Source organism: Cryptotermes secundus, unplaced genomic scaffold (assembly GCF_002891405.2).
Source record: "Cryptotermes secundus unplaced genomic scaffold, Csec_1.0 scaffold1084, whole genome shotgun sequence".
NCBI classification, from domain to species: Eukaryota; Metazoa; Arthropoda; class Insecta; order Blattodea; family Kalotermitidae; genus Cryptotermes; species Cryptotermes secundus.
Window position 1 is genome coordinate 1,078,030 of NW_019724603.1, and position 22,108 is coordinate 1,100,137.

Sequence of the window (22,108 nt, forward strand, 5' to 3'; positions counted from 1 at the left end):
TCACGCCCTGCGGGGACGCAAGAACACGGGGGGGGGGGGGGGGTGAGTCAGCAAAAAATCACGCATAAGCATGAAAGTCCCTTCTACCACTATGCTCAGTTTCCCCACCCCTTTGGCCATTACTTACAGCAACAGAAAATAAAGTCGGATACTTTTGGACAGCAGTGTATACACATTTTGTGACTGTCATTTATTAAAGTACAATGAAACCTCACTAATTAAAAAAATGTGATAATTTGGACATTTTTTTTGTGCATTATGACCTTGATGACCACAGTGTCGCAACCAGCAAAATATAGTAAAAATACAGTACAAAAGAGGAACACAAACCAAAATAAGTTAATATTTTTAGGCACAATCTCAGTAATACTAAGAAATCTTTGTAGAGTGAATCCTGTTGCATGATCAAACTAATTTAATTGCCGTATTTCGTCTGTGCAACTCTAAGAATGTATACCCATTCAGCTGTTTATTAATAATCACTGCATGTTTTGACTATCCAAATTTGTCATCAGGTGGTACAGTACTTGCAAGTGTTTTTGAATTGCAACCATTTTAACTGACATATGGGCCCATATTTACAATTGTTTTGTCTGCTATCTGTGCTGAATTCATGCTAATCAACACCGAGCTAACATAAGGAAGAAGTGACTACACCCTTACAGTGCTTCTGACTCAGACTATATTTTACCTAATTTTACTTCAATATTATAGGATCAGTTTCATGTAATCTACATTATAATGTAGCTACTTCATTAGTTTATGATTTATATCAATCAGCCTAGTACAGATAGTAAACAGAAACGATTATAAACGTGGGCCCATATGTTAGTTAAAATGGTTACAATTCAAAAACACTTGTAATTATTGTATCAACTGATGAGGACCAGTTGGATGGTCAAAACATGTCGTGATTATTAATAAACAGCTGAATGGGTATACAATCTTAGAGTTGTGTAGACAGAACATGGCAGTTAGATTAATGCTAAGTACGTAGACTCCGTGGAATGTTTTTCAGAGTGATGTCAGAACTTACATTTTTACATTTTATGACAAATTATGATATGCAGTCTAAGTTTCAAAATAAAGTTGTATTGCCTAAAAAGAGATACAAAGTCCATTCTGTAGCTTCCCTGAACACATTTTTAGTAACACTCCAATGATTTGGATTGTCACTAATTTGGACAAGTGTTTGCTCCAGATTAGTCCGAATTAGTGAGGTCTCATTGTATATGCAGGATTCTGCCCACCATGTTTTGACTTCTGAACATAGTCGTCTGGAATATGAATTAATGCTGAGGAAAAATTGTTGATTGGCATGTAATTTAAAACCTATGTTGAAACATAGAAACAACTTCATGCAGCTGAACTTTGAAAGCTGAAGTTACACATTCAACTTTTTAATGTCCTTGGAAAAACTGAAATAATGTTGTGGCCAGTGCTCACAGTTCTGCCAGCCTTCATGTTAAGGACGTTGATTTTCCGTAAAATGATTGAATTTGTACCTATATTAAAAATGTTACCTTACCCTGTGTGTATTTGAGCTTGTACTTAATGTATTTCATCAGAAAATTTCTTGTTGAGGTAAATATGAATTTGCATTGTTTTGAGTTTATGTGAATGTGGAATATTAAATGTACTGGGAAGTGGAAAGTCACAGGTATTACCAATATTGGATGCTTGCACCCATTAGAGCTTTGGTATTGTTAAAACAGGCTGCAGTAGTTGTCTGAGTTGAATGTGCTTTATTGCAGAAAGAGCAAAGGGTGTTCTCTATCTTACCTAACTGCTGGCCCTTGCATCATGACCTTTAGTGATCTGACGTGTGTATGTTCTGTATCTTAGAAAAATCTTGATTTTTTTTTTTTGTATGTTTAATGATTGTGGCTGTGACTTTGATTCAAAGATCCTTTTGTGTCTGAACTGCAAACTGTTATGTTTGCTTGTTGCTTAGATTTTGACAGTGTTTTCACCAGTTTTCCAAGACCATTAGAATGACAAACTATTTCTTATAGCCATCAGCAGAGTATTAACAAACAAGCCTGTGGTATTTAAGGTTCTCATGTTGCTGACAATGAAGATTGCTACTGTATTGTGGCAATGTGGTCCATTTTAGTGGACTACATGACATCACATCCCAGAAGAAAGTACTGTAAATTGTCGCTAATCCGGTTACAGTTAAGCTGGATCAAAATGTGAAAAATGAAAAATGCTGTTCACAGTTGAATACATACTTTTAAAGAAACGTGGAATTTAGGAAGGCAGATGAGTCACTTGTCTGTTCAGACAAAACTTGACAGTTTCTTCAAACCTGCATTATTACATTCAAAAACAAGTACAACTTCTGAGTTTTCTGTCTTCTTATAGTTTTTAAATAAAGGCTCTCTAATGATATTTTTTTATTTATTTTCATCAGTAGTACTTATATCATTAAATTTTCCATTTATGTTCTTTTGCTTCACTAATTCAGATTATTGCTTAATCTGCCCCAGGTACTATGTATTAGTGAGGGTTTACTGTACTCTGCATAGTCACTGCTATGAGCACCTCAGTTCCAGCATGTTTGTGCTTCTGTCTTCAGGGTAGATTCTCAAATGGGGGCAGTATATTCTGCCTATATATGTTGGACAATACATTATCATGTCGCTGAATACAGTAATCTGCATTTTAAGCTTCATCAGTATCTATGTTCCTTGTGTAGTCCCATATTTGCATTTGCACATGATTTGCTTGTTGTATGAAGTGCATCCTGCCTGCTGTGCCTCTTGTTTGGAAGTTGAGTCAGTAACAGTTGAAGCAGTTTCACAATCTACGAAGTCACGTTTAGGAAGCGAAATAGAACAGTGCCCAAATATTTTTCAGAATATTGTGGAAGTTGATAACGAGCTCCATTACAGCAGGTCAAGCTGATATCTTTGTTACTGGTCATTACCATTTTTAACGCTTATGTGATGGTAAGACGAGTCTCTTCAATATGTTCCTGCATAATTTCTTATTCAGACATTATGTCCTGAAAGTGCACCTAATTGTAACTCAGGGGAATTTGTACTCAATTGTATTGTTATTTAACCTAGAATCAGATAGGCACAAATTTGAATCAGTTTTCCTGTTGTATGCATATGGTTTGACAATCATGTATTTAATATTAGACAGTCAGGGACAGTTGTTCAATCATTTTTTTCCTCCTCCATCTCCTCTTATTTCCCCCCCCCAAATCATCACAGATTTATCAGCATTGGAATTGTATCCATGTAGTCATTTCTGAAGACTCCCCAGGTTTCCTTTCCAGTGGGACAGTTGTCGAGAAGTTGTTTGGGTGCTTTTTATTGTTCATCCTTCAAGCATGTTGCTGTTTGTTAAGAATATTATTAATGCATATGGGTAGATAAACTGAAAAGTTATGCCTTGGCATGTTTTGTTGGAAAGGATGTTACCGGTTCCTCACAGAGACAGCTGACAGTGTTGATGGAATGTTAAGTTCTGGTCTCTGTGACAGTATTTGAGGGTTATGGTGTTTCACTTGAAGGGAATGGCAGGCAGGTAAGCACTGTCACTCTGTCCGCTTGTTTTCTGTCACTAATGCAACAATGGCCACAGTAACATACGTTTTGTTAGTGGTCTTTGTTCTCATTTATTATTATAATTTTCTCATATGTTTTGGTATAAAACATGTAATTATCAGGCAGTTCTAGGATTGAGGTTATGTTTTCTGTATATATTGTGTGTGTTGATATTTTGTGGATTCATTACATGCCTTGGCTCTGCTAATTGCTGTTCTCTGATTGTGACATGCTTGATTAATTGCCACCAAATACTGTGCTTTCAGCTGCACATGTAGCTCTAGACCTGAGGAAGGAGGGGTTGGTAGGCGTGGTTGCTTTTAACAATACACGTATTTCTTTTTTTTTTTGCATTATTGAGTGTAATGTCATTATTGTTAGTATCTGACAGTGACTCTTTTATAATTAGGATTCATTTCTCAGTATTCAGTTTCAGCTTTTTAAAAGGGTTGGAAACTTGAGAACACTGCCCTCTTGTTTCTGGTTTGATTCTAAAACTTCTTCATTAATTTAATAGCTTATTTTGAAGTATAACAGTTACATAGTACAGATTTTGGTTCCAGTAGTGAATAACTAAATTGTCATGTCTAGATTCAGTGATATGCAGTAAACTCCCAGTTGTCTTTTATCCAAACATCTGGCATTTTTGTGAAACTGACAGAAATACCAAAGAAAATTTACTGTTTTTATAAAGTTGCAATGTGTGTATGTTGACTTGTCATGGGGTAGTTTTCCCAGCTGGTGCTAGCAATGCTGCCTGTTATCTTTTGTCATGCAGGTGCCATTACAGTGGAGGCTAGCTGAATTTATAATTATGTTACAGTAATCTTTCACCATTCAGTCCTAGAATCAGTGTCACCCAGGAAGAGGCCCCACCATGTGGGAACTAAAGTGGAAACATGTTGTTTTGACTTTATATTGAGTTTCTGCAAGAGTTCTTCTTATGGACATCACAGACTTATGCAGGTGGCACACCCTAATGTTTGTCACTTAATGAGGAATTTGTGTAAATATGTTGAGTATTGGACACTTCCGCAAGAAAATGCCATGGTCATTTTAGTAGTATGTTAAGAATTTGCAAGGATCATTTTTAGGTTCAGTTGCAAATTACGATCAGAAACTCAACAGTAGGTATTTTCTTTTATTGCTAGAGGGGTGGGACTAAGTCCCTTGTACTGTGGCCACTTGTGGCCTATTATACCAGCCCCAGATGATAGGTGAGGGTGATTGTGGAGTAATTGGTGGAATGAAGATTGGCAGGGGAAACTGAAGTACTCGGAGAAAACCTGCCCCAGTGCCACTTTGTCCACCACAAATCCCACTTGACCAGACCTGGGATCGAACCCGGGCTGCTGCAGTGAGAAGCCAGCAACTAACCGCTTGAGCTGTGGCGCAACAGTAAGTAAGACAGACTGTATGAAACTGTGATGTCTGGGTACTGATTTGAAATGAACGTAAATTCTTACCCAGTGTTAGACGTATGGTCCTCAGGAACGGCACATTAGAAATTGTTAGTGGATTGAGGCTGAGTCCACTTGGTATGGTGGCCACTACTGGCCTGTTTTACCAGGCCCAGTTGATAGATGATGGTGATTGTGGAGCAGTTGGTGGAATGAAGATTGGCAGGGGAAACCAAAGTACTCGGAGAAAACCTGCCCCAGCGCCACTTTGTCCACCACAAATCCCACAAGACTAGACCTGCCCACGAATCTGGGCCTAGCACATTAGGGGAAACAAACAAACTTAACACCTTATGGGTTAATTGGGGATGCAGAAAGACAGCTGCAGGAAGTCTTCTGTTAAGCGCACATGCACGTGTGTGCGCACACAGATTAATATAAATAATCTGTACTGCATTGAGTTATCAAAAGAACCATAGTCCATAGCTTGGCCTATGCACCTGTAGACATTTCATGTGTAAAGAGACTTAAATGTGATAGCTACTTGGTCCATATGTAGCAGCCTCGATGTGGTGTTAGCACGTAAAAACAATTACTTGGACATTAGGATAACTGAGCCACAGTGTTTGAAGGTCATTTTGGGGGCAGACTGTATTAACATTTCTGTGTTCAAGAACCAGGTGCTTTTATTTGGTTCTGAATGTGTAAGCAAATCTGCACTGGGCAAGCGTTTACTGAACTGTAAGTAACTTGTTGTGGCCGGTGTTAAATGTGTTGTATATAATTGCAAAGTATTGAATTGAACATAAATGTTTATATGTACATGTACAACAGAATTGGTTAGAACTGTTTTATGTACTGTTTGTGTCTTTGTATCTGGCTGTTTTCAACAGTATGCACAATGGATTTGCTTGAAGCTGTTGGCTGAGTAAGGGTTGTTGGGTGTGTATGGGTTACTCAGGAGCCTCAGTTACAGTGTGCTACCCAGCTGCAACTACTGCCTTCTTGTGCAACCCAAGGGTCAAATTTAAAGGCATGGCCTGTACATTTGAAAATAAGTGTTGATATAGATGCATAATATCATGGCACATGGTAGTATAGTTGGTTGAAGCACTGTGCTCAAGCCTTCAGGTCATGGGTTCGATGCCCAATGAGGTCATAGTTTTCAAGTGACCTTATCCTTTCAGGCGCACTATGGCCCTGGGTTAGACTCAGACTCTAAGCCTGTTCTTTGTCTTTAGTTTAGTTAAGTAATGTTACTGTTACTGTTGTGTTAATGTTTGCAACATTGCCATTGAGCCTTGCTGGAATATATATATATAATTTTCCTCAGCCTGTGTCTTCTGATATATTATAACATAAAATTACAGATCCATATTTGAAAATAATGAGTTGTAATAGGAAATTAGAATTGTTATATGACGGTGTTCAGAATTTTGGTACAAAACTCACTTCATATGTAATATGTTATAGGTTAGCTGAGCTAAAGGTAGTATTAAAACTTGTATCCCAGTGGTTTTCAAGTAGTCAGTCATTGCTGTGTTGGAAATTAATAGAATATAGTCGAGCTTTACATGAAGTGGTATTGTTTACTTCATTTTTGCGTTGACCTTTTCCTTGTTTCATCTGCACTGTTCCATAATCTCCTCCTCCTCTTGTTCTTGTTCTTGTTCTTCCTCTTCTTCTTTTTCTTCTTCACTGGCCCCTTTTGCATGTTGAATGCCTGCCACATTATCCCCATATTCCCCATTTCATCTTGATGTAGGTTTTGCCGTCACTCTTTGTTTTTACTGCAACAGTTTTCATTTTCTTGCACTGTGGAATCAGGAGAATGGCTTTAAATTTTCATTTGCAAATGCCTGTTCTTGTAGGCTCATGGGTATATTCCCCACACATAAGTCTATTCATGGATAGTAGCCCTCAGCCATTTTCAGAATCAGTTAGAACTCCAACAGCTGCCTGACGTGGTAACTATATGTGGTGTATTCAAAAAGTATTCAACCTTCCTTTTTCCCGCGTAAACCAATGAAGCGCGGGAGGCTCCCTTCGGTGGAGATGTGGAGGTGACACTCATGCGCAGTTGTGAATTTTTCCCCGCCCGCAGAAAGCGTCAGTCGCTGGCAGTCAGCCTATGTGTGTGGACGTGTAGTGAGCGCTCGTTGGATTCCAGTAAGGTGTAAAATGACGGAACAACATGAGCAGCGATATTGCATAAAATTTTGCCAAAAGCTTTGCGATACCCAAGTGGAAACCATTCGCAAGATTCAACAGGCTTTCGGGGACGATTCCATGAGCAACTCACGGATAAAGGAGTGGTACAACCGCTTCAAAGATGGCCGCAGATAAATGGACAGCGAGCCGCGTTCAGGCAGACCCTCAACAAGCCGAAATGAGAATGTCATTGAGCAAGTGCAGACTTTGGTCATGGAGGACCGTCGTATCAGAGTCCGAGAACTTGCGAACGTGATAGGGGTAAGCATTGGATCGGTACATTCAATTTTGACCGAGGATTTGGGCACAAGGAGAGTGTCTGCGAAATTCGTACCGAAAGTGCTAACAACGGAGCAGAAGCAACGCTGTCTGGAAATCTCACAGGACATGCTGGACAGTGCAAACAGTAACCCCAACTTTCTGAACACCATGATCACAGGCGATGAGTCATGGGTTTATGGGTACGTCGCAGAAACCAAGATGCAGTCATCACAGGGGAAACATCCGACATCCCCGAGGCCAAATAAAGCATGGCAGGTCCGCAGCAATGTCAAGGTCATGTTGGCCGTTTTCTTCAACTCCCGTGGGATTGTGCATCATGAGTACGCACCACAAGGCCAAACCATCACTAAGGAATACTACCAGGAGGTCCTTCGTGTCGCCTTCGTGATGCTGTGCAGCGCAAACGACCGGATCTGTGGGCAGCAAAAACTTGGGAGCTCCATCATGATAACGCACCCACCAATTCTGCACATCTGATTCAGACTTTCGTCCCCAAACACAATATCCCTGTGGTTTGTCAGGCTCCCTGCTCCCCCTACATGGCTCCATGTGACTTTTGGCTATTTCCCAAGCTGAAAATTCTGCTGAAAGAACCTGATCTGAGTCAAGAGAAGACATCATGGGGAATGCGACGGCCCGGCTGATCACCATTCCAAAAGACGCGTTCCAGAAGTGTTTCCAACAATGGCAGAAGCGCTGGGAGAAGTGTGCATTACCAGGGGGACTACTTTGAAGGGGATTAGGGTTTTGTACCTCCAAATCAATAAATGTATTTCTGCCGACCAAAGGTTCAATACTTTTTGAACACACCACGTACATCTATCAACCCCAGGCAAAACGTCATTGAACACTTAATATTTTACACGTTTTAATCGGAGCCTCCTAGAGGGAAGACAGAATAGTAATATCCGACTGTACTGAAGCCTCATTCTTTCATGTCTTGATATGTGTTGTTTATCTGCCTCTGCATTGAAGAAGGTCTTCTCCATGAGTTACTATATCCATCGCTCCGGCATGCGTTTCTCAGTAGAAGCCTTTCAGATGACTAAGAGTTGAGAGTCTGTATATGGAGTCAAGTGAACTTATGCTTGTTATGTAGCTACAGCACAAATCTAATTGCTCTCTTGAAGCGTTCCCTCCATTGGACTGGCATGCTCGCTCAGTGTGTTTGTTAGGTATCAAATACAAGGGGCTTTTGGATGCACTTCATATTATCAGGGCTCCCATCATTCCCACCATACTACCATGGGGTGCATTTTAGACCACACTCTGATAATCACCTCTCAGACATCTTCAGATGCCTTTTGCATGCTTTTTCCATATATGCTTAGCACAGTCGGTATAGCAACTGCCTATGGGCTGGACGGCCATGGGATTGGAGTTCAAGTCCTGGTAGGGTCAGAATTTTCTCTTCTCCATATCGTCCAGTCCAGCTCTTTGACCCATCCAGCCTCCTATCCAGTGGGTACTGGCAGCTCTTTCCCTGGGGGTAAGGCGGCCGGGGCGTGAAGCTGACCATTCACCTCCAGCTAGTGCCCAGGTCAAGAAAATGTGGATCTATACATCCCCTCCCCCACATTCCTTCATGGTGTAGTGCTTAATTAATTAAGCACAAGGACAACTTTACCTTTTTTACCTTATGCTTTCTCGCTATCCAGAGAACACTGTTCTCTTCTTGAATGATTGGTGGGTTCTGCATTTGTTCTTAATGGGCAGGCCTTTAAACTGTGTGTGTAATACAGTACAGAGCTCTGTGCTCTGTGGGAGGCTCATGAGCCTCTGCATGAACAACGGCTAGTGCAGTTCCTGCTGTGTACAGGATTTCTTAGTGCAACTCAAGGCCTTCAGTCACCGAGTCATACTCTCTCACTCTAGCATGCTGCATGAACTGTCACTCATTTCTTAAGCAGGGTTTTCATGTCACCGCATCTTCTAAACCAGACTGTGTGGATATTAGTTGCAGTGAAGCAGCTGATGCTGTTTTCATGGTTTGCCACACTCCAAGCCATTTTTATGTGTTCCAAAGTCAGATTTTAAGGACTTCCCTCCATCAGTACTGTTAGCTAAATGGCGAATGGACTGGGACCATACATAGGATGGTGCGGTTCAGAACGTAAAATGGTTTGTATGCTCTTCTGTCCATCCTGTTCACTGTGATGAAGTTGTCATAACTTGATTGTGGACCGGCCACACTCATTTCACTTACATCAATCCTCTGTTATAACTCACCACGTGTTTGTGCTCCCTGCAATGTGACCCTCAGTGTGTGACATGTTTTAGCAGACTGCCTTTGCTAAACAGTATAGCATCATAGACTTCTTTTGTGTATACACCATGCATGAAATGTTCAGTTATGACCCCGATGTTGTATTCATTCTGTGAGACATTAACATCTGTCATCTCTCATGAATTTTACTTTAAGTTTTAAACTTCTGTGAACGAATCCTGCTCCCCTGACCTCAACAAAAGTATGCAGACTAAAAGGCAGACAGGCGCAAATATGAGCTACTACCTACTACTGGACAATTCAAGTAATTTGGCTTACCATACTTACAGTGCCATACAAAAAATTTTGCTACTCGTTAAAAGCTAAAGAATTGAATTGCAAGGTGGATTGATGGGTGAAATGTTTGGGGTATACTGTAACATGAGCACAAATTCAGCTGGACTGTACTGTAATGGCCTGAGGAAGTAGGATGGGCAATGCTGCTAGTGGCAGCTAGGAGAACTATCGCCTGATTGGTGATTATACGCACATAACAACTTCTTTAAATTTCTTTATGAAAGTCGCATGAGAATTCTGGATGCTTGAACACTGGATAATGTTGAGTTTACTATATAACCTAAAATCATCTCTTAGAACATGGGTTTCTCTGTGTTGCAGAACGTGATATACATTTGGAATAGTGTATTATTTAAGTTCTATAGTTTTTTTGAATTGTTAATAGCATGAAGATTTATTCAATAAAGTCATGTAAATGGGAACATGTGACTGGATTTGATGATGGAGTTGAAGAGCACTGTGAAGCTGTTGGCATAACACGAGATTTTTGGGGGGTGCTCATAGTGGTGACTAAGAAGAATTACCAACTTCTGGGATGTGACACCATGTAATCTGGTAGAATTTTACTAATGATTCACAGGAACATTTCTTCTTCCATTTTCATGGTTGAGTAAAACCACTAATTAAAGATGCTGGCGACCAGTTTCTTACGCGTAGCTTGTTTGCTTTGCTGGACCCTGAGGAATGAGGGGGCAGAACATGCCTTCAGAATGTTTTGTAACCTTCTACCAGACTGTGTGACATGACATCGCAGAATATAGTGCTCTTGTTAGTGTCATGCCATTCGTGCTATTTGCCAGGACTCACTTTATATCCCTGGTTTTGTGTCACTGTGCTTGCTCTCCCTATAACAAGGATCATCTTCATCTTCTTCCCCCCTCAAAGGCTACTTCGAAGACTGGTGGAGGCCACGCAAAGGTCTGTACTGTATCTAACAAGTAACATTGTTTGTGTCTTTGTGTTGCATTAACAACCACTCATCTGTCTCTTTCACTTTCTTGTTTACTTCTTTGTATAGTTTTTAAGTGCATATTACAGTCACATAAGTTCCTTAGAAGTGGACAGTTAGTAGATTTGAGTGAAACTTCACGTGTATAGCATGTACGTGAGTAATGGGTACCAAAAGATTTATTCAGTTCATTTGATTTGTTACATGCAAAATGTTTTAATTTGGATATTTGAAGTTTCACATATTACCCACTCTTTTTGGAAATGTCAGATCCATTTGAATGTGTTTTATTCACCGAATGGCCAGTAAATTTTCCAGATGTAGATCTGTTATTTTACCATATTTGAAATGAACATTAATAGTTAGTGTACAGAACCATAGAATCTTTTCAGGTGCTATAGGTGTTGCAAGAAGAACTAAAAATGTGTATTCTCAAATGTCACAGGATAACATCTGATAAGACATGAATCAATGGAAAATATAAATTCAAGCTGTAATTTAAGAAAGCAGGAGTCCTATTCAACATCGATTCCGTACATTATAAAAAATGCTTATTTTTTAACGTTAAAAGGTATATCAATTTATAACGAATCAATCAAACTAATTAAATCATTTTTTGTACGTACATATGTTTGCATCTTATATGAATTTCATTAAAGTCTCTAGATATCTTCATTTTTACTTACAAAATTTATGTTACACCACACGGTATGTGGAATGTTAGAATAACTTACATGTTAATCAGACATTTTTGTTGTAGAACGGTTTTTTAAAGAAAATCGTTATTTATGGATTGTGAACCTAATTCTCTCACTCTAACCAGCCAAGTGTCGGGTCAGAGATGAAGCCTTCAACTTAAAGACTGAGGATGTGATAATGTGCTGCCTGATCAGGGCTGTCACACATCTGAAGGGGTGGTGACAGATGAATATTGAGCAATGGTGGAATGATGATTAGCGGGGAGACTGAGGGAACTTGGAGAGAAACGTGCTCCAGTGTCATTTCATGTATCACGAATCCCGTATGAAGTCACCCAGGATTGAACCCTGGACTGATTCTAAATTTTGAACTGTTTTCATGGGTTTAAAAATTAATTTAGTATCCCATAAGAGCTCTTCCCTTATGTCATTAACCTTATATTTTGTATTTGATTTTTTCTTTTGCAGAATGAATGTTTTCTTAGAAAACTGTGACTTAGAAGAAATTGTGTTATAAGTGTGTAATATAGTATGAAAAATGATCATATAATTTTTATTTGGTATTATATTTTATCATTAGTATTGCAGATATTTTTAACAGTTCGCTTGCGGACTAAAACCACGGAGTTTGTTTTGTTTTGTTTGATGTTGAAAATGCATCTCATCTACATAACCTGGATTGCATAGATTAGCATTTTTGTCTTGGTGGATCGTCGTCAAGTAAGTTATGTGATGAATGAGAGATGCTGGTGGGCTCGGGGAAAATCGGCTGATGGTCATGTTGCCATACTGTGAATAATGATCGTACTTTGAATTTGGCAATATTAGGTCATAACATTTGAACTGCCACTAGAAGAAGAACCCATTCTGCGCCCAGAGTATGGTGCTTTCATTTAAATTAAAACTTTCTATAAAGGACTGACACTAGTATTAAAGTTACCTTATATATTTAATGGTAGCAAGGATCTCTCGGTATAGTGATAGTCTATGGACTGGGTGGTCAGGCTTCAATTCCTGGCAGGGGTAAAGATTTTACTCCTCTCCACTGCTCTGGGGCTCAGCCAGCCTTCAGTCCAATGGGTACTGGGGTCTCTTTCCTTGGGGGTAAAAAGCAGCAGGGCATGAAGCTGACCACTCACCTCCATCTAGTGTTGAGGTTAGGAATGGTGGAGCTATACCTCCACTCTCCATACATCTTCATGGCATAAGGACAACTTTACCTTACCTTAGCTTATGATGAGCCAGGATAGTGCAGTTGGTATAGTGACTGGCTATGCGCTGGACAACTGAGGTGTCAGAGTTTAAGTCTCAGTAGGGTCAAGGATTTTCTCCATGTCATCTAGACCGGCCCTGGGGCTCACCCAGCCTCCTATCCATTCGGTACTGGGGGCTGTTGCTCCAGAGGTAAAGCGGCAGGGTCATGAAGCTGACCACTCACCTCCAGCTAGTGCCAAGGTCAAGAAAATGTGGATCTATACATCCACTGCCCTATACACCTTCATGATGTAGTGCTAATTAGTTAAGAAACGTTGCCATTTACCTTACCATACCTAATAAAAAATACTGGGAATAAGGATTTGAATCACATCCTGTACATTACGTATTGTACAGAATAAATGTTGTAGCGTATTTGCATGTTCCTTTAGGTTCACAGAATGAAACAGGAAACAGAGAAACCAAAAAGAGAAAGGTTACGTTTTATATGTATTATATTACTGATTAAGGATGTATGTTGTGCCAGACATGCAGTTTATATACACGACATATGGACATTCAAATTATCTCAATGCCATGTTCGTAGTCATGTGATTATATTGATAATGCACTAAGAACCATATAATTCTGTTACAAGCTCACATGATATAAAAGGCGTATATTTTATATTCACCGATCTTAGTGTTTAGTTTAGCTGCAGATGTCAGTAGTTTCAGTAGTTGTACCTATTTAGAGAGAAAAACTGGTAGTTGTATTCATATCGTAACTGTAACAATATTATCTAAGGAGTGAAACTTTCACTGTAGTCACCTAAGACTGTTTGGAATTTTTATTACATCATGTGTTGCAGTGCTCCTGAGCCTTCTGTAACACTGCAGCATGCGGAAACTTTTTTCATTTTAAGTTAACTTCATTTATTCCATGAAAAGAAGTACAAGATGTTTGTTGAGACTCATCTTAAGACCCTCCCTACCTAAGTGTGACAGTGTATAAAATATATGTACCCCTGTTTCAGAACTGTTGGTCTGTCCTGAGACCATGTTAGACCAGTATTGTTTTTAATTTCAGGACTTTTCTCCTTGCCTTTCTCGAGTTCAGTATGCTAGCTCTGACTGGCAAGGTTGTTGGAATAAATTTGATTTTTCTTTTAAAGTGTCTGACATCTTCACCATTACACTTCTAGTATTTGCTGGAATAACAAGCGGTCCGGCATAACAAATTTAATAGATCAAATTAGATGTGTAACCTTACACATTTTGGCCCACTGGGTGACATCCCCACAAGCATGGCAGTAAAAGGAAATTAACTATACGTGTTGTGGTTCATTCTGTTTTCATGCCTTCGAGGATGGCCCCAAGGGGCCAGACATGTACAGCCATACATGTGATCTGATCTATTGAATTTGGTACACTGGGTGGCTGGCACTAGGAAGATGGACCAGAAATACAGAGTGCTCTAGTAAGAGTGTGTATGATTTAATTTTTCTAGTATTAAAATAAAGTCATGTGTTATGTTTTGGTTTCTTTAAAAGTATTCTGATTGCAGACCGTTTTTAACATACTGGTTGATAAATATTTGTAAATGGAACTGCAGTGATTTAGTTCTTAACTTAGAATTTCTAATTAGTGATGATTATTTCAACCAGATTTTCAAATTTGGTTGTATTTTGTTTCTGAATAATATCAGTCCAGTACAGTTAAAGAGCCACTCCTGCCATATAGCATCATTCATGCAGTCTGAAATACGAATAATACAAATGAGTGGCTTGTTTACAGAATATATTGTAAATAACATGAGAGGCAGAGAGGTGCTTGCGGAATGTGTTGGAAATAACAGACGGTGGAAAATCTCACATGAGGAGTATGTTGAGTACATTACTGAAGTATCAGCATTAACACTTCATGGGCTAGCAGTTCAGGGAGGGTAAAATGTGGAAATATTTGTTGGCTTTCTCATAACCTTCATTTTCTGTTCACAACATGTTCTTCTGTAATAATTGTTAGTTTTTATGTATTGAAAAAAGAAATACAGAAATGCCTGTTGCTCAGTTACAAGTGATACTAATAAAAATTGAAGGAACAAATGCTGGTTGTGAGGTTTAAGTTTTCATGGCAATGAAAATTCCTATTGTATTCTTCAGGGTTATGTCACTGTGCTATTTGACAGGTGATTGCCAATGTTTCAGAGGAATATGTTGCCTGTATGTTCAGGGTAGAAAGCCTGCTCCTGATGTTCTTCTGAAACATCATAACCACCTACCAGACTGCACAGTGTCATAACCCAGAAGAAACAAAAAGAGGTACTCATTATTTTGAGGGAAAATTTGCACTAACTTTGAAGATTAAGCATCAGTAGTTGAAATTTTCATTCCAGTATTTTAGGAGCTTGTACATAGGAATGTTGCCTCTCTGTGTGTATGAATGTACAGATGTTTCCTTTTTAAATAATACTTCATTCAGTTGCACATTTCTTGAAAGGTCAATATATTGATCTGAAACAAGAGGAAAGAGTTAGAAAGAGAAAGGGACAGATGATGTACAGCAATTTCACTGTATTCCTCTGCATCCTAGCTTGTAGATAACAGATTTTAATGCATACCATTTCCTTTCTCCCCAAATTGAGGTTGCCGTTACTATCACCAAAGGTTTGCAGGTGACTCTCGTACACGCTTTTGTTTACCATGCTTTCGCATACCTGCACTTACATTTCACTGTCACAGGCATCGGTGGTCACAGTAAAAGCTCCTGCACATGCCCAGTGAGTTGTGCACACACGGTTTCCTTGACTTGCTCCACCATTTTTAAATCTCTCATGTCGTTTCTTTCTCCAGCCTGTTCAGTGTTCATTCAGTGCATTTCTCTTTTTACGCATTTCATGAGATATGCAGTGATTTTCATGAATGCACCTCCCGCATGTGATGAGAGTCACGTGTGATTGTGAGGGTGGGAGAAGATTTACTGAATCTGCAACATGTCAGCAATACAGGGCTTGATCAGCCAGCACCTACCTGTTACAAGTTTAAGTTTTGCTTTAGTAGCACAGTTCTGTGAAGTTTTGGGAGGAAATACTTAGCTAGTTTTCAGAACAGAATGTATATTTTTTTCCTACCTTTCAATAGTGGACCATTTCTTGAGAAGCAGGTAATATTGTGTGATGTTAAAAAGACTGGTTATATCCTTATCTAATAAACTGTGTTTCATAAATGGGCTCTATTTCTGTCTTCAGTTGGAGAGGATATGAGACAGTTGCTACCCCAGTGGGCCACTCAGATGTAAGAATGGCCCTGCCTGTGGTTCCAGAAGAACGTGACTATCTTCTTAACATCTCCATCTGAAGATGCAAATAGAACCCGTTTCTGATATGTCGTGTGGTCTGAGTATAAGGATCTAGAATGATGGACAAAGTACAAATAAATAAACATTGTGACACACCATTGTCAACTGATTTTAAACTCATTTTACATAATATGGTAATTTTCAAGACAAGAATATTTAGGGCCATAATGATTGGCATATTCATAACAGGCTCTGGCGAGTAGCTCATGTAATTGTGATGGAATATAACAATTTCATGTCTCCTTAATGACGTATACTGTTAAATCATAGTTTAAAATTAAACTGTCTTAGATGTGTAGACAGCCAATGTTTCATATTCAAACTGAGTGAGGAGTTTGTGTATCAAAATCTTATACAAACCACAAAAATTCATCAGGGCATTGCTGTCACATTTCATGCATAACTGTTATAAAGTTGATGCCTGCCTCCAGTTGCTTCAAGAAATCATGGCAGTGCTGTTTGACAGAAAGCCATGTTAGGGTAGGCGAGAAACTCAAATTTACTTAACGGAATCTCCGTAAGATGCGATGATGAATGTCAGTTTTAAGCGTGCTCAAAATTTTGATTAAATGCATCATGCTGAGCCAGTGGACAGCTTAACTTTGGGTGTCATCCTAAAAGCGTGTTCATCCCTAACCCACATCCTTGGTTTTAGCCTCCAGTTCAAAACATTTGACATAACAAAACATATCTGCAGTACACTGGCAGATATGTGTGACTTGATTTTTGACAAGTTTGACAGTATACATCACTTGTTTGCAGGTATACGAGTACATATTGGCTGAAAAAAAAAAGCATTGGTGTGACTTATTTTCATGATTTTTCTGTCTTTTGACTGACATACTGCTCAGTGTTCATGCGTTTGCATCTTATTTCATTAAAGGTCCAAATTTTTCTCTCAATAGATTTCAATTTTCAGAAGTTTATTTAAGATTATGACTTTCAAATATAAATTCACAATTTATTATGGTTATGAACAATTCATTAGGATGTGCTACATTATTCATTTTTATTTTTTTGTGTAGAGGGTATCTGGATTCCTGTATCCTGATTGTAGGACACATATTTCAGTGTTTTAGGATTCCTATTCCTATTAGTTCTGCGGTTTGTTGTGTTGTCTGTCACAGAGATGTCTATTGCGCTTTCTGGAACAAATTTGCTGATCTGCTTTTTTCTCTGTCCCCATGTTCCCCAACTCCAGCTCACGCATTCGACTATTACGGTAAGTTATGATTTCTGTTGAACTCCTTATTTACATTATTATTATTTTTATTATTATTGATTATTATTTATTGTTATTATTATTATTGCTTGTCTGTGGGATGCCAGAGTTGCTGCTATTTTTAATTCGTCAGTTAACATACTTCTTGGTGTTGAACGTTTATGTTTTATTTAATTTTGTAACATGGGCAGTTTTCTTTTATATATGAATGTAGTAAAAATTCATGTAATGTAACATACTTCAGTACAATTTCAAGAAATAAAATTTGTCATTTCTAAGTTTCATATGAGATATTTCCTGAGAAGATGTATGTTGGCAGTATGTATGCATTACTGTATATTCTTGGATTGGAAATTTATGTGAAAATAGTGAGGTTGATTTTGACAGTGTGTAAAATGATTTTTCTTGTTACTTTTCCACCTGTAAGTGTTGACAGAGTTTTGGCTTGAAATTTGAAGCCCTCACAGCAAGTGAATGTGATGAAAATCTTTTTTGGTGAGCAGTTGTTTCAATTTGAAGCAGATATCTGCCCAAAATTGGTGCATCTGGTCACTAAAGAAGATTTTATAACAATAAATTTTACTGTTTCATAGTAGTGCATACTCTGGTCTGAGTACACTGGAATTAATGTTAATATTAATATTAATAAATCGGTTTGAGCTGTACACTAACATATCACAATTTTGAATTGCTGTTATTCATTATTACAGTAAATGTGGAAAGGAAGACATTCATAGTGCAAATGACACTGTGTGTTGAATTGAAATGAAGTTGGAAGGCTTCGTTTATTAGCATAACACCAGTTTTTATGTAAAAGTACTTGTGAAGAAAATTGTGTAAAATTTGATTTTTCTCACATCAGTGATTGTGGAGAGTGCCTCTGTAGACAGAGCAGTTGCTGGCATCCCATTTTGGTTTCATTATTGTTACAATCAAGTTCATATACTGAGCTCAGTGTTTTGTTTTACTTTCTTTGTTTCAGTTGATACCTGACAGTTGTGTATTCTGTTGAACCTCGTTCCTATCCTTGACCCTGTTAGATTTAAGGATTCAGGACTGTTGTTGGAATCGAGAGCAAATGTCTTCCATCCTACAAGCATCCATTTGCAGAATCATACACATCAGCTTCTAAGTAGGGTTTTAGTTATGCAGTTTATGAAAGCAGATTTGTTGCATTTTGTTTTGGTGGGAGAAGAGGGAACTTGTAGTCTGATATGACATCACAGTGTTCCTGTACTATGTCATTATCTTAACCGACATGTTTAACATTGAAGATGATTGTGTTACAGAACTATGGCAGCAGGCTGTTTTACTGAGTTACCATAATTAGATTATATTTTAGAATCCTGTTGCATTGAGGCATACAGTGACATGTACTCTAATAATAAGGACCATAATTAGAGTTTTTATAGTATTGTGTTGAAAGGTTATGAATATGTTTCAAATAAGCTGTTCCATCATTTTGAAGGAATGGTATCATTACTTGATATAATAACAAGAAATGAGAACTCAGTTTTATTTTCTGGTATGTGTATTTGAAAGCCACCAGAATTTTAAATAACAAGTTGAATTTTTCAAGGAATGTAAGCAAAAGAAACTAATCCAATTTTGGGCCTGGTTTGTGGTTTTCTTTTATGAAAAACAAATAGTTGACACGTGTCTGACATAGAGACTGTCACTTAATAATGCAAGGGAAGAATGACGTGGATATTTACATTGGATATACCAAAAACCTAGGAATATCATAATTGTTACACTGAAGTAATTCTTTTAAAGTTTTGTTTTTCTGCTGGTTATCTCAGTGTCTGGGAACAACAGGATTCTCATGAGATAATGGTTTTGAATGGAATATTCTTGATGCAAGATAAATAATTCAGCATATATCTATAGTGCTTTCATGCATGTATGTGTTTGTGTGAGTGCACACGCGTCCACATGCTCTTTATGTTACATGTCTAACAGGTGGCCAAAAATGACACTTTTTAAAACTGGTAAAAATGAAGGGCTCTACAAATTTGATCAAACTGCCTTGATGAACATACCCATGTAAGATTTGAGGTTTTCATGGCAGTGACTAAGAAGAAAGCAGTCTTCTGGGATGTGGCACTGTGTAGATGTGGTGTTAACCGATGTTCCTCTGAAACATCGGTTAAAACCACATCTACACGGTGCCACATCCCAGAAGACTGCTTTCTTCATACCTATGTATGTATGTATACTGATTTATTTATTTGTTGTTTCTTTTGCTGAAATTGCTAGTGAATAGACTCCTTGTTTTCTTGGATTAAGGCCTGGATTCCTCTTTCTTACCCATTAATGGCTGATATGATACAAGAGGCAAGATGTTACCAGTTTGTTGTTTCTGTAATTCCATGCACCAGAACGGTTCTTGTCTACACTAACTGTTCAGTCCAAACGTGGTGTTTTAATGGATTTAAATATGCAGAATTCTGTGGTCATTCCATGGATTTGACAGGTTTAACTGTAGCGTCATCTGACACGTTAAGAAAAGTGGAAAATATGTAAGAAAAAACCGTATTTAACATTCACTTCTGTATAACAGATCAGCCAAACTGATTAAATCTTTTTGTACGTAAGGTAATTTCCACACAACTGATCTTAGTTTCATTCAAATCCAAAAACCCACTCATTTTTACCCTGTTAAAAAAAGCCTTTTTTTTTGTGCCACCATAAATGTGTCCGTCATTCCCTAAGATGGTGTGAGATGGTTGTGGCGTATCACTGATGGAAATGGAACTGTTACTGTTACAGCAGCCTTCAGTGTTTATTATACCAAATTGATAAAAGAAATTACCGCTTTTAAATGATCTGTACCTGTATGGTCCTCCTTATGACACTCATTCTAATTAAAGGCTTCTAATCGCCTGTCATTTGATATGGTATACTTGTCTTGTCCCAGCTACAGATGACTGAAAGGCTCTATCAGCCAGTCAACTCCCATTTTCCCCTGGATTAAAAACCAAATCAAAATTGAAAAATAAGGAATTTCATAAGAGATTAATACAGGACGCTTGAAAGTATTTAAAAGAAATCTTGTTCTATTCTGAATGCTGTAGTGGTGTCAGTAAAAAATAATGTCAAGTGGCTTAAACATAAATGTGTCAGAAAATTTTTGTGCCCCTTCCCCCCAAGAAGCAGTCCCAGCAGCCTTGATGTTACAGATTTAAACCAGGTATCGACTCACCCTCTAACTGAAATGGGTACCAGGAATATTCCTGGCATAAAGGGAGGTCGACATGTAAGGCCGACAACCTCATCTGTGAGCTGATTATGTAGAAAATGTTAGAACCTCGATGTCTCACATCCCTATGGCCCTCTTACACTGATAACATTATATTTTAAAAGTGGAAATGTAGTTTGGACTCCAGGCCACAGTTTGGTATACTGTCACTATCTGTGACTACGTTTGACCTGTCCCTCAGTGCTGTCCTTTCCAACTTACTTTCCTTACATTGTGTAATCGAAACATTACGTGATGTTTTCTAGGTTTCCACAGCCATGACCATTCAGATTATGGTCTTATGTAGTCTAGCTGGTGGATATCAAGGCTTTCAATAGACACACTGCTTCCTTTTTCAGGTTCAGGGTTGATGCATGTGGAGTGATGATTCAGTTATCAAGGCAGGTTCCAAGGAAGGTGGTCACTTAGACCCACTGCAGAGAATGAAGAAACGGGCCTGTTCTGGGTCAGTGGGAATGGTAGGAAGGAAAGCAGTGGCCCTTTGCAAGGTCCCAGCCCCATTATTTATTTTTTGGTTATAGGAAGGCAGAGAGTCACAATATTGTTATCATCACAGGAGTGAAAATGAAATGTGGTGGCCCCGAAAATATCAATATTTTGGCAGGAATCACTGTCTTCCCCCGCCCCTCACTGAGGTACTTAAGTTGAGGTGGGATAGCGCAGTCGGTAGAGCCACTTGCTATGGGTTAGATGATTAAGGGGTCAGAGTTTGAGTCCTGGTAGGGCCAAGAGTTTTCTCTTCTCTGCAACATCCAGATCGCCTCTGGGGCCCACCCAGCCTCCTATCCAGTGGGTACCGGGGGTAAAGCGGACGGAGCGTGAAGCTGACCACTTAGCTGCAGCTAGTGAGGAGGTTAAGAAAACACGGATCTATACATCTATTTCCCCATATGCCTTCATGGTGTAGTGTAGGGATAACTATGCTTTTACCTTTAGTGGGGTATCGGGGAAATGAGCCGTGTTCTACCCTACTGTTCTTTTTGGCCTTACTCCCTCTTGTTGGTATAAGTGATCTTGAAATCTGCCTGTATAACTGAGGTGATTCTTAGCCTGACACACTTCAACCCTGAAGATGGAAGCAGCATGTTCCTCCAAAGTGTCAGTGTCCACCGACATGACCACTGGAAAACCACAATCTAATTAAAACGTTGTTAGGTGATATTCCATCACTTTGTGTTGTTTGTAAAGATAAAATTCAATGTGTAAGAGTACGTAAAGTTGTAGTTGTGTAGGAAATACCTTGAGAATGTACCCTCAGGTAGATGCTTGCTGATTTTAAGCGAATGTGAGGTTATTGAGTGTCGAGTTAGTGAAATCGTTAAGACATACTCATCATGTGTCTATCCATCCAGCCAGGAAGGTCCTACTAACCTTGAATTTTATATTGCATTACCATATTTCCTGCTGCATA

The 22,108-nt window shown here is 38.7% G+C and overlaps 1 protein-coding gene across 11 annotated transcripts in view; it reads left to right on the plus strand.

Annotated features, from left to right (window-relative positions):
- Nucleotides 1–22,108, plus strand: part of LOC111862524 (cytoplasmic dynein 1 intermediate chain) — a 63,084-nt gene that overhangs the window by 9,382 nt on the left and 31,594 nt on the right. For 3 of the 11 annotated variants that reach the window (XM_023847996.2, XM_023847997.2, XM_033750703.1), the window contains exons 5-6: nucleotides 10,872–10,934; nucleotides 17,415–17,435. The exons of 1 other annotated variant lie outside the window; for it this stretch is intronic. In XM_023847996.2, the coding sequence (XP_023703764.1) occupies nucleotides 10,872–10,934; nucleotides 17,415–17,435 (84 nt within the window). The remainder of the gene's footprint in view (nucleotides 1–10,871; nucleotides 10,935–17,414; nucleotides 17,436–22,108) is intronic. 7 more of the 11 variants (XM_023848002.2, XM_023848004.2, XM_023848006.2 and 4 more) reach the window with 4 other exon arrangements.